Genomic DNA, 14323 nt, shown 5'->3' on the forward strand with positions numbered 1-14323 from the left:
AAAATAGATCTTAAACTTTCAACTTATACGTGTGTCTTGTAATTGACACATGGTGATTAATTCTCGTAAAATAATAAAACGCATAATTAAATTACCTTTAAAAACGCATAGATTATTTACTTAGTTTAGTTTCAGAAACGATAAATCTATAGTACAGGAGATATATAGATCTTATTTTGAAATTTTTATAAATCTATATAAACATTCAATGTTTGGTTTCGTTTCAAATTACATAAATGTATTATTTCACGGTTTATGTAAGGAATCTAAATCAATAGATGGTTTTTTATTTTTATTTATTGTCAGAATAGAAGATTTATATTAAGAAAAACGGATTACTTTATGTAAAATTAAATATTTTTGAAACCATAAAATTATCATGGTCCTTATACATAATATATTTTTAAAATACTGAAACATTATCCATTGGAATTAAGAAATGTAATCAAGAGGAAAACATGTATCGGAAATATAATTAATACTAACTTGAACATTGAATTTTAAATTTTTTATTATATAATTCATTATATATTTTATTTCGAAATGTTTGAATTTTACAAATTTATTTATGTATTGAGTCTATAGTAGGCTAAGCAACTTTAGTTTTTCAATAAAACGTATAGAATATTTTATCAATTGACTAATCTGTTCATTAGAATATAATTTTTGTTATAAAATTCTAGTACTAAAAGTTATTTAAAATAGTTAATTGTTTGTAAAGCTGATAAAGTTTTTTATTTAAACTTTTAACTATAATAGTATAATTTTACATTTAGAATTATTGCTTTGAGAGTATAGAAGTTTGAATGCACTATGCCAAAACTATATAAATATAAACTGAATTATTTGCTAACCGTATCTAAATTTAAAAAAATTATAAAGAAAAAAAATTTTTAACGATAGTATAATTAAATAAGTACTACAGTAAATAGATGAGGAGGATTGGATTGAATGATTTATTATTGGTATAATATTGATTGCTGCATTTCTTAAAAAAATATTGTAAAATTATAATTAGAGAATTTACTAAAGATTTTATTATCGATAAAAGTTGAAGATATGAAATTTGCTTATGATTTATGTATTTCTTCATGATTGTTCATCATTTCATTGATTTATATTTATAAATGGCCAGATTCATTTATAACTTACTTAATTTATTATTTATGCTGAATAGGCTACTAAATTTTTATGTAATAAATAAATAGACTGATATATGATTTTACTATACATTTCACATTTTAGAGTGTGAACCTTACAAGAAACTTGATTTAGGATTTGTTGATTCGTAATTTTTCTACATTACTCCCACAAATGGAAATATATTAAAAATATTGCTCATTATTATTTTCATTAAAAAATATTTTCAGCACAATTTTACGATTATATTAATTTGAGGCGCAAACAATAAAAATATAATTTTAATATGATTTAAACTGATTTTATGGAGGATATCGAGCTTTAAATAATTGTGCCCCCAAGCTGATAAATGTTGATTTTATACGAGTACGTTTGACAACAATTCGTAATTATTAACACATTTAGAATCTTCCAAAGAGTAAATTTACTTTTACTTACTGTGAGAAATTGAAAAGATCTTGGGAGAGTATTATAATTATAATACCAAGAGAGGCTATTTGTGCTTTTTCCATGTGAATTTCATTCTATTTGAATTTACCACTTTGTAAAAGTTTGCGTTAGTTTATGATGGCTTTTCTGAGATATGCCTCGCAAAATATAATTTATTTTAAAACAAACATAGTGAAATTACGTTTTCGTTTCATTAGTAGATAGAAATAAATTCTTTTTACGAATTGTCCTTTTTTCCTTTTTGAATGGGCGTCCAGCGAATTATTGACCGACTCTGATAAGAGTATCGTTAAGATAAAATAATCGCTCGGTTCTTTTGTCAATATGAATTAGGAGATAATATGACTGCGACGATCGAAGGTAAATAATAATTCTCCGTTGCTAGTCCCAACCAAGATACAACTCTTGAAAAATGTCTCAATATTTATTTGTTTTGAGGGGGAGAATTGGAGCTTATCGTAGTTGCTTGTCGATTGCCCTTTCTCAGGTAAAAAGTTTTGTTTTATTTCCAACTTTGTCCACTATTAAATTCATGGCTAAGTAAATTTTTATATCTATATTATATTTGGTCATTATCTGACCTCATACGAAATTAATAATTAAACAAGGCAATTATTTTATTCTTCAGATTAATTGAACGGATTAATTCCAAATGAGTAATTTTTTACTAATTCCTTTATTGATTAAGTTAAAGCGCTTTAAATGGAAATTATGTAATCAAGATTTATTATCGTAACTTGTGTCATATTTGATAAAAAAAAATTAACGAAAAATATAATTTATTGCTGTAATTAAGAAATATATATATTTTACAATCTTATCATCGATCTATAACGATTATGGTATAATGCGCATACTTTTAATAGAGACAGCAATACATAAGGAATCACTTCAAGTCTCCGGAGCCGAACTCTAAATGACATCTGTTTTGAAGTTTTGATAATTCTCGAAAGACGTCGCTTTTTTAAAAGAGTCTATGAGCAAGTATATCACTACAGCGGAATAATAGAAGCTACTTTTTATATAAAAAAAAGTGCCGGGCTGGGATTACAGTTGAGAAATCCATAATAGCTATGGAGAAACGGGAAAGAAAGAATTCTCGAATCCAACACTGCGTTAATATCTTCATAGAAACGCGAAGTTCCTTCAAGGAAATAAAAACGTAGCTAGCGATTGTCTGTATTCCTTATGGACGGATTGATATTAAGGAGAGGACACAAACCCGCAATTCATATGAGTGAATGTCTGGACAAGATTGTGAGCGTGTATCCGAGGAGTTTAAGCATCGAGAAGGGTGCCATTCATACATTTGAGACAGTCAAGTGGTCCTTCTTTTCTTTTCTTTTCTTCTCCCAAAGTCAAAAATCCCTGAAGGAACTCCCTAATCGTACCGAAGAGGGTAGCTATGGCAGAAGCGAAGAGGGGGCACACAATGGCCATGCATAGACTCGACACATACTCTCTCTTTTTCTTCGTATTATTATCTTTGGGTGTCTTTCAAAGTAGCTTGCTCAAGATCCCATTTTCCGCTTTTCCGAAATCATACAAACCACCGCCACCTGAGGAAAATAAGACGATGAATACAGTAATTTATAGCGTGAGTCTTGGAATGTCACGAGATGATTATGATTTCAAGACCTTTCTCACGGATGACAATTTTGCTATTCTCATTTTCATCTATGATTATTATTACTCTTTTTTTCTATTATTTATTTCGACCGCCAACGTTTTTTACAGCGACGTAACAAAACCTTAAGCTAACCGTAACAAATTGTCTTCTTATTTTTTTTTAATAACTTCGAGATATATATATATATATATATATATATACATGAGTGCGCTTTATTTGACAATGTTTATAATAATCTTTATTATATATGATAAATTTAGTTATATAAACTCATCTATATATATATATATATATATATATATATATGTATAAAAGCATAAAAATATGATCAATGTAAAAACCATAATTTTTATTTCATTTAAAAATTTGATTAATGTAGTAACGCGCGCGCGCACACACACACGCGCGCACACACACACACACACACATATATATATATATATGTATATATATAATTGAAGAATTAATAAAATAAAACGGAGAATAATTAATTTTCATATTACCAACAATTACAAAAGAATGAAAACATTAATAATGTCATAAAAAAAAATATTTATTTTCAATTAATGCTTTATAAATTTAAGAAATATAACATATTATTTATCAATTAAATAATAAAAACAAAATGATATGCACTTGTTTTTAGAAAAATATTTAATAATATTTGTATTAATAAGTGGCACCATTTTCAAAAGATATGTTGTATAAATTTCGATTATAAAATTATGTATCTTATTGTTACAATGAAACTCTAAACAGATTTTCAAACGGTATATACGAACAAAAATCTAAAACTCGGATATTTTTTGTGCATCTTGATTATAATTATTTATCACCTCTCGTAAACATAAAGCTGCTTTTGTCATATATTGATTGTTGTTAGTTGTCATATGTATTGTGCGTGTCTTCAAAAACAAAGAACTGCTCCAATCAAAGTATTTTAGTTCGAAAACATATAGCGATAATATATTTAGGGGGACTTTGGTGCTAGCGAACTCCTAGAGATTGCAACAAGGGCTGCTACTTTGCGCTCATTTAACACTACAGAAATAGTGTTTTAGCAAACGTTCCTGAAACAAAATAGATTCCGCTACTTCACCACGAGTTTTCTTAATGCGTAGCATTTTGTTGTTTTTTTCTCAGAGATGGTTTCGCCTTTATTTATTATATCCGCTCTCCCTCTACCCCCCCCCCCCCCCCCCCCCCCCCCCCCCAGCCCCCCCCCCCCCCTCCCACCAATATACAGGGGCTCACAATTCATCTGGTATCCGCAGCTTCCACGCAGACCAACAGGTTTCTCGTCGTGGCCCATTATTTTTCATGCAAAGGTGCGCTCGTGTTTTCAGAAAAACTTCTTTCGCTTTCGCTTTAGCAATGTAATAATAACGTGTATTTATGGACGATGAGCGGAGTCAGTGTCAGAAGTAACTTTTTTCTTTGCTCAGCGCGGTCCCATCTAAAGAACGAATGAAATAGCTAATCGCTTAATTACAAAAATAATTGTACACATTTAACGAGCCGATAAATATTTACTTTTAATGTTTATTTAATTGAGTCGAATGTGAAAATGCTGCCCACGAATGTATTAATTAAATTTTTTGTTTAATAGTTTTTAAGGAGTTGTATGTCTGCGGGCGAGTAATTCGATATTCAACAATTCCATAAGAGAGCTCATTAGAAGTAAATCTTCAATGGAACAAATTATTCCGTGGAGCTCGATATATATTAAAATATATTATTTATATCGAGAGCGCTCAAAAATATGTGATCCACCTGCAGGTGGCCTGATTCTTACTTGAACAGAGTGTTAATGAGTGAAAGTGAAAGTGTAATCGCCCGACTAATCACGGCTTACGATTATTAGGGCTACGATACCCCTGCAATGTAACGTTGTTATTAACAATAATTAATAAAACTTTAAAATATATCTTTCATGACTTGTTATTGAATACACATTATATTGCGGCTTTTATATATATTAAGACTATATTTGACAGATAAAAAATTGTGATTAAAGGCAATTGAAAAATCAGTACCAGTACGCTTCTTAATGATTAATGAGTCTGAATATGAATAGTTCGTTCGTTGAAATACTCTTCTGATTTGTATACACATTTATAATTAAAAAAAATAAATAAATAAATAAAAAAAAAAGCGATAAATATGACGAACATAAGCTTATGTATCATTTATTGACGTCGTTATAGACAGTCATATCGAGTAGTACTTTTAAAATATAAAAGGGAGTTAGGTAATAAGAATCCTGTTGAATTTCATTTAATAAAGTACAAGAAATTTGCTAATTTTATTAATTGCGTAATGCGTACGAGTTTATTCGGGCGTGTGACATGACGATTTAACCGAGGATCTTGAAAGCCCGAAATAATCAGCGATTTGTATCCTCGCCTGCTCTCGGCCGCGTCCCGGCTTTATCGCTATCGTTAATACGTCCCAGCGATTTATCGCTGGATAATTAATTTTCATTGCATAAGTCCCGCTAATCAATTTAATGCAATCTCTCTGATTTCGTCATGCGTACTTTCCAGCGGTCGCGAGTCCCTGATAACGCGATTGGCTTTACTATCGGCTCGTAACATCGAATTGATCTGCGAATATTCTTCAAACATATCATAAATGTATTGTTAAGTCGTCATTATAATTAATCTTTTCGATAGTAATTTCGAAATATTTTCTTCACCATGACATTTTGCCAAGCTACAATCATCCTATTAACCTTGGTAATGAAAGTATATCACATTAAGTATCTACTTGATCAAAGCGATTCAATTTTAATTTTAATCATCCATTAAGCAAGTGCGCCATAAAGCAAGATTGTTTTCTATTGCATCGAGTGGAATTGTAAAGTAAACTACTTGTAATAAAATGAGAATGCGACAGCAATTAAGTATCGAAATAATCGTGAAGATAAAGCGAGCAAAATTGTTAAAATATGGTGAGACTGTACGCTTAGAGTCTGACGGGCTCAAGGAAGGGCGTACGTATTTTTTAAATCGTGATGATCGCGTGCGATAACTGATAAAATAAGCGTGACTAACGCTCTAATTACAGCAATTGGTGTGATTCCAACAAATAAATTAATTTCAGCTTTCCAGGTCATATTTCTCTCCTCGTTGCTTCCCAACGGTACAGCAGAAACGAAAAACGAAGAAACCGACGAATCAAACAAACACGTGATTAACAAAGACTTTAGAATCCAAGGGAAAAAGTATGCGTGGCCTGAATTAATCAATATAAAGCTTTTACCTCCCATGAGTGTGTAAGTGTGCGTGTGCTGCGCATCAACGATTGGTAACTGCCGCGTGACAAGCCGCGGTTTTAACTGCTCGCGCAGATGAGATGATGATAATCAATAGGTAATTAGCTTGAACCGTTGGCTTTGCCAACTGCCTCACTCGATTTTTCTTTTCTCCTCAATTCTATTATTGCCTTTGCTCGAGCTGCTATTATCAATTTTCAATTTTCATAAACAATCGGGTGATTGCATAATGCATATTTGTTGAGCTCGTGCGGAAAAGTAGAAACGTTTCGCAGAGCGTGTACTGGCTAAATTATACTTCGGTATCTGTTAATGTGTGATAAATGAACGATACTGTATCGATGTTTCATTAAATATCAAGTGTGCATGTTTGTGAATGCATGGAGAAGCGGATTACGAACGTTAATGATCTACTAATTGTTAATGCTCCAGATTCGTTACTCCCTGCCTTAAGGCAACTTTAATTTATTATATACCCTACTATGATATAGCTATGCACAATAACAAATTGCTAGTTATTCGTGTATTAATGGTACCTATAGAAAGTAAATTTTTTGTTGCCCGTTGCGCGCAATATTATTTATTCGGTATTCTTTATACGATACTTACGTAATTGTTCCTTAATGAATTTAATTACGTAATAAAACTGTTATTCCATACAATAAATTACCATTTTCTTGGGATAATATTTATATTTGTATATGGAAGAAAAAAAAAGTTATAAACTATTTGAGCCAGATCGTCTTGAGCGGATATATTGTTCACTCGTTAACTACATTGCCTAATGACGCAGCATTACTATTAAATAACTTAAATTTCTTTTATTTTACATTCATAGGCTATATGAGCTTAAGCATGCAATTGTTCTTCGTATTATTTCCAATAAAATTATATTCTTATATCGTACTGGCGGTATTAAGAATTTTTGACAAGAAGCCCCTAATTAGCATATTAATTTAAGCTTAGTTATATACATCTTTTCGATAGAATCTATTAACATTTCCAAAAATGAGGTCAATAAGTGAAATTAATTTTTGTCATAATAAAGATCGACGATAAAAATTACAGGATCTCTGCGGTACGATACAATAATGTCGAACTTTCTCTCATTAATAACGGAGTAATTTTTACAAGAAAATTTTGTTGATATCAAGCTGTTAACTTGATATTAACGTCGGATTAAAAATATGTCGTTCAATTCAGAAACAAGCCGGGAAGCTTGTAAAGAGTGATGCGTCGTGCTTGGAAAATTTTATCAGGCGCGCATGCTAATTAGAAATTATACTTCATTGTTATAGGACGATAACTCGTATAGAGAACGATAGCAGTTGTCATTATGCAATTTTCTTAGCGACGATAAGGCCGCTCCCTCAAAATAGCGACGTCAATTTTCAATAATGCGTGCGTCCTGATTCTACGTTCATCGCTCGAAGCGTTAATCAAGATGTCAATTACCGGCTCCTGGATTAACGAGTCGCGACAGCACAGCTAATTACATAAACGAAATTCAAGCGGCTCTACAAAAGCTGAAGAGATGAAAACTTTAGAGAAGAATTGGCAGTCTCACCAAAAAAGCAAGAGTATATTTAGGCGCTCAGTACCAAAGTGGGCGTTGATATCGCGGTGAACATCGCTAATTAGCTTGTTGCGGTGATGAGAATGGCAGTGGCAGTGCCGATGGTGGCGGTATCGACTGCGGCACTCTATGCAAACACACAACTCGGCTACTGTCTCTTGGGCCTTTTTCTCGCGCTCCGTTTCCGCACCGACGGAGGTTCTAATCAAGATGGTAGTGCTGGTCGCCCGAGACGACCAATACTGAAACTAATTGCCTGGGCTAATTTATGCCGCGACATGAACGCGTTCCGACGGACAGAGCCTCTGTTCTTCAGCTAATTCCTTATCACGCCGCGAGATCAGCCCGACCCGAAAAGCACCTACCGTCTCGAGCTTCCCCCTGTGGTCACGCTTTCCGCGCTCCAACGTCACCGATAAATCCTGCCTTCGTTCGCTTTTACTCCTTTTCGTGGAAGCCGGGCCCCACTCGCGGCTTCAAAATACTTTGCCCTACTGTGCTTGGAGTTAATAATTTTTTACCGTTCCATTGGCGCTGAATACTGAACGCCAAGTGTCGGACGGAATGACGGCGCCTTTTACTGCCGGTTTCTGATAAAGAGCAAGGGAATAGAGATTGAAATAGACAGATAGATAGAGATGGAGATTGATGGATAGATGAATAAATCGATAGATGTATTGATCGATGGTTAGGTAGATAGATAGATAGATAGATAGATAGATAGATAGAGAGAGAGAGAGAGAGAGAGAGAGAGAGAGAGAGAGGGAGAGAGAGAGAGATCAGAGCAGAGCAGAGCAGAGAAGATAACACGTGGTTGTTCATTGCTTAATATTTTTTTTATTAAATACTTTATCATACTTGCTAAGCGCTGTTTACATTTATACAAAAATGAAAATCCCAAAACGTCGAGCATGAATTTTGGCCACATAATTTTTTTGATCTCTCAAAAAGGTGTGTATTTACAATGTATGTAAATGTACAATGTATGTCATACTTCCCTAGGTTCGATAATAATAATAATGATAATTATAACAATACAAACAGTAGTAACAGTGTAAACCGTAGCAGTATTAGCAGTAGTTATAGTGGTAGTAATGATAGTCGTAGTGGTAGTGGTAGTGGTAGTGGTAGTGGTAGAGGTAGTGGTAGTGGTAGTGGTAGTGGTAGTGGTAGTGGTGGTAGTAGTGGTAGTGGTAATAGTATTAGTAGTATTAGTCGAATTAGTCATAGTAGTAGTTGCAGTAGTAGTAGTAGTAGTAGTAGTAGTAGTAGTAGTAGTAGTAGTAGTAGTAGTAGTAGTAGTAGTAGTAGTAGTAGTAGTAGTAGTAGTAGTAGTAGTAGTAGTAGTAGTAGTAGTAGTAGTAGTAGTAGTAGTAGCAGTAGTAGTAGCAGTAGTAGTAGTAGTAATCGTAATAGTAGTCGCGATAGTAGTATAATAACAATAACAACAACAGCACCAACATCAATAACAACAACAACAGCAATAATATTAGAAATAATAATAATAATAATAATAATAATAATAATAATAATAATAATAATAACGCAATAATTGTGTAGGGCGGATGAGTGTAGTAATAATGATTGTAATATTAATAATGATAGCATTAATAGTAATAATAGTAGTGTGATAATATTAATAGTAGCAATAGTATTAGCAGTACTAATAATAGTGTAATAGGATTAATACATAGTATGTACTCGACGAAAGGATTGACGATGAATTTAAGGACGTGGATCGATCGATGTATTTACAGGCCTATGTACAGGGAGCAACAGTCTTATGAAGTGTTTCAGTCTCGATTATGGTGTTGGCCAGTGACGGTATGGTGAGCAGCCGAGGCTAAGCCCGGGTGCAACATCCTTAAAGGGTAGAGACCGGCCGTGGCCATAAGGCCGGGATGTGAACTGTACAGAGCCGTGTGATGCTGCGAGACTGCGGTGAGACGCATCTTCTCGATCTCGGCCTCTTGGAGCCGTTTCGCTTTGGCGCGTCGATTTTGAAACCAGATCTTCACCTGCAACGAATGGAACGTTTAATGATTAGCTAGTACGAATAGTCTAAGAAATCTGGATCTCAGAACTCGCTTGTCAAAACTTACCTGCGTTTCCGTGAGGTGGAGGGAGGAGGAGAATTCAGCGCGTTCGGCGACGCTTAGGTACTGCCTTTGGGAGAACTTTCTTTCAAGGGAAACGAGCTGCTGCGTGGTGAAGGGCGTGCGGGGCTTTCTGTTGGGCCTGTGTTTCCTCAGATTGCATTTAATCTTGAGTTCGCCATTGCCTTGGGAGTAAAAGCAGAATGTCCATGTAAGAGAGGATCGGTCGCAGGTGCAAATAACGCCGACCGCAGCTTTTTACTCGAGTTCTCTCGCAATCGGCGAGCGATGGGTAACCACAGGTCGGCCTCATTAAGTTCGAGTAATCGCAAATTCCAGAGCCATCGATCGGCATTACCGCACTCAAAATAGAACGAGCTCGATAAGCGCGAGCTGATTATCCCGGTAATTAGCTCGGGATCAGCTGTTAGCTCCGGGGTCCACGCGGTGTTTACAACACGAAGTTTCACGTGTTTCCGTCGGTTACGCGATCCCTCCCGATACAGAGAAACGGTTACCGAAATAGACGCCGGGACCATCAATTAGTTCCGGTTATTTGCACCGCGCTCAACCAGCAATGGGAGCGACGGCATCTTGCTTGTCCCCCCCCCCCTCCGAAAAGACTCCAGGCCAAAGTTCGGTCTCTGGTTTGAGACAATTGACGGATTTGTAGCTCACGATGGTGGGGATCGCTCTGAATTTCAAATTGGCGTTCTGTCTTTGTATCGCTGGCTAAGGGTCCAATTAGTCTCGGCTCTCGGAATCTTCGTTGGACGGGGGCCTTTTCGGCCGCGCGGACGTTTTTTAATCCGGGTTCGATCGGGAACGCATTCGAAATAATTAGCTGATCCCGCTGAGATAACTTTCCTTCCACGAAGGACGAGATGATCGCGAACCAGCCCCGCATGGCCGAGGCTACCGTCGAGCTTTGTGACATTGCGTAATGGTGCGACTCTCGTATCTTTCCCCAATCGAGGAGACACTTTTTTTATAACCTAATATCCTCGTCGTTCTCGTTCTTTTCTCTCCCCAGCCCTTCGCCCCTTTCTGTCCCTTACACTAGCCCGTCGATATAGACAAAAGGTTCGCTCGCGAAACCGAATAAACAAGAGCGAGAGACTCGTTTATTTACGGATAAATGTAGTCACACCCTAAGAGCTCTCGAGTGGATTCGTCCCGTTGAGCATATTTCCGAAGCGATTCTTGCCATAAAACTGCCTCGAGATAAAAGATGGAAGTGCGCTCGAAAGTTTCAAGAGGCTCTACGGGCTCAAGCTATAACTTCTTAAAGTGGTATTAGTCGAGCATGCGTAAGCGAACGCCTGTCAATACGATGGCCTGTGTTTATCTATTGTTTATTCTCGTCGGCGATGAAATGCATTAAACGACTACCGGAAATAATCGTCGAGTCGACAAGAGCCTCCCGATTTACTTGTTTTTGAGTGTATGCGACTATTCGCCGTCCGACGGCGCAGAAAGCCGAATCTCACCCACTACTATCCATTATATAACGCGCGAAGAATGTTCGAGCAACTCGTCATTCTTTCTCGATAGTCGACGCTCCGCTACGCCATTTTCTATAGCCAACCAAATAAGTCGACGATCGGCAAATCGATATAATGTCAATTAATAATGAATAATTACATTGACTTGGAAATTGATCAAAGCATTGACATTATGAAGAAATGGAAAATTAATGCTTATCGAGTTCTACATTAGTGTAAATAATCCGTAAGCGCGATAATTAGAAAAGTGTTCTTACCGAAGGCGCCGTTTAGTGGTGTGCGATCGGCAAAGTGTTGGGGGAAAAAATTGGCTTGGGCAGCGGCGGCTACCGCACCCTGACTTCCTGGCCAAATTGGTGTGTGGAGGGCTGCGAGACCACGTAGTCCTGGGAAACCCGTAGCAAGATAAGCCGGGGTTGGGCGCACCGGTCCCGGCATCGCACTACCTTCTGCAATTTTCAGCTCCTCGATGTCGACGAGGCTATCGGCGTCCTCGGCGTCGGAGACATGTCCCGAGCTCGCCGGGGACTTTGGACAGTGTTGGAGACCCCGTACTGAGAAGTCCTTTGCCGGGGAGTCGCAGTAGCGACGGCCTGGATCGGTGCGTAGATCCGTCGGACACGGGCTGACGGCGCGAGGTCGACTGCGGTAGTCGTCGGCGAGGAGTGCCGCTACGGAGAAGCTAAGTCTCGGAGCGGATGCGAGAATTGGTGAGGCCGAAGCCTGTTCTTGGTTGTCGGCCGATGGGGGACTGCTCGATGCCGTGATCAGAGGCGAGGTCATCCTGAGAATGGTCATTATTGCGCGAGATTATGCGCTACTGGTCCGACTCTGTGCTGTAAGTCGGAAGCTAGTCTCGCTGCTGTCCTGCTACTCACTCACTTTTAAAGTCTTCTCATTTCTGCGACAATACGCGCACTGTTTATCAATGTTGACGACGTCCTCAAAACAGTCACGTCACAGATTAAATGAGAATAATGACGAGGACGTAACAGTGACGAAGGGCGAGCGCGTGAAGAGGGATATATATATATATATATATATATATATAGTAAGATAGAGAGAGAGAGAAAGAAAGGGAACACGATAGAGAGATGGAGAGAGAGAGAGAGAGAGAAAGAGCGCACGAGCCACGAATACAATATTCACGTCCTTTCGAGTGAAGCTTCTCGGCCAGACTGACCAAGAATAACGTTCCACGGTACCCTTGTGTCTTGGCTTCGCGTCGGCGGCCTTTCGTTTGGTGGGGGACGAGTACGACCTGGAGGCGGAGCCTACGGAACGTGACCTCGCTACCGAGGGGCGGGCTCTTTAAAAGCGCGACTCCACCCGCGGGGAAACGAACGAGGGGAAGGCGCGACAAGGGATTTTTTTGCCGTCTGCAGAACGAGACTCCCACTTCGAATGCAAATGTGAACGTCCCGGTACACGTGGAGAGGAGGGAGTCTCGAAGCACGGAGCCCGCGGCGGAAGGGAGCGATTTAATCGCTAGCCGCTCGCTTACCTCGCTACCGTAGAGTTTGTAATGAGCGTAATTGACCAATTAGGCGCATCAGCTCGAATCTACTAAAAATGGTAAAAGTCTATTATCCAAAAAACAAAGGCGATGCTGGGGACTCCTCCAAACAATAGATTGGGACGCACGAAAGAATGCGTCCGATTCGAAACACTTTACATAATCGGCGCAGGAAAATTGCAGTGAAAGTGTACGGGGCTTCGAAATTCGTCAAGCGCGGCTTTTAAGAACGGTAAAGCTCGATTTAAGCAAGCGGGGCGCGTAATTGCCGTGGGTTACGAGGTCGGAAGGTAGATCATAGGGAGGGTAGCACGCATCACATCCAGGACAGGCAGCTCCAATTTGGATGCTTCCCAAGCCAAATGATACGTTTAATAGATAGGACGGGAGATGCGCTACTTGTACTTGTCGACGTAATGAGGACCACCCGACAGTCCCATAAGACTCGATAGCTATATTTGTAAGTAGAGGTACAATGGTGTCTGTCTTCAAAACTCCATCCACCAACTTCACTTGGTATTTCCTTTTTTTGCTCTTCACATTCGTTACTCCTACTTATCACTGCCTACTAATTATTATTGTATGCGGTATTCGACTCTTGGCTTTCACAACTTTGTCCGCGTACACTGCCAACGGAAGCCAAGATGTTGTCTCTTTATATTTCTTTATAAATCGCCACTAACAACTAAGATTATCTTCAATATGTAAATTAATGCTTTTCCACGAACACCTTTCAAATTTGGCCCATTACAATTCACCACTGATCGTTCTGTAGTACAATAATTATTATTAATTTTAATGTATCATTTATATTTAAATATACATTTTAAATATTATTACTATTTATATTTTGTCAATCTTTGTAATATACAAAAAATAAATCAGACGAGTGGGTAAGGCTCGATCGAATGCACGTAAGCTTTCCTAGTACTTAATTGTAAATTAAATTTTTATTATTATAAACAAACAGCAAATTTATATTATTATGAAGATATTGACGTAGTTCATTCGCTAAGGCAAATAAATAATTCTTTTTTATTATATTTTTCAAGCAAAATTATTGTTAGTCTTTAATATTGTATTTCTTGAATTGAATAATGCAATCTCATTTTATATTAATGTAAAATTCTAAT

At 37.2% G+C, this 14323-nt stretch overlaps 1 protein-coding gene across 1 annotated transcript; it reads right to left on the minus strand.

The window, feature by feature from the left end:
* Nucleotides 1-9623: 9623 nt before the first annotated feature.
* On the minus strand, nucleotides 9624-12699 carry LOC105365243 (homeobox protein vab-15). The gene is made up of 3 exons (XM_011503352.1): nucleotides 11941-12699; nucleotides 10176-10354; nucleotides 9624-10091 (listed from the first exon to the last, which is right to left on the minus strand). The coding sequence occupies exons 1-3, from the start codon at nucleotides 12470-12472 to the stop codon at nucleotides 9867-9869; spliced, it is 936 nt and encodes a 311-aa protein (XP_011501654.1). The 5' UTR covers nucleotides 12473-12699; the 3' UTR covers nucleotides 9624-9866.
* Nucleotides 12700-14323: the final 1624 nt, after the last annotated feature.

The sequence above is a fragment of the Ceratosolen solmsi genome, unplaced genomic scaffold (assembly GCF_000503995.2).
Source record: "Ceratosolen solmsi marchali unplaced genomic scaffold, CerSol_1.0 scaffold63, whole genome shotgun sequence".
NCBI lineage: Eukaryota > Metazoa > Arthropoda > Insecta > Hymenoptera > Agaonidae > Ceratosolen > Ceratosolen solmsi.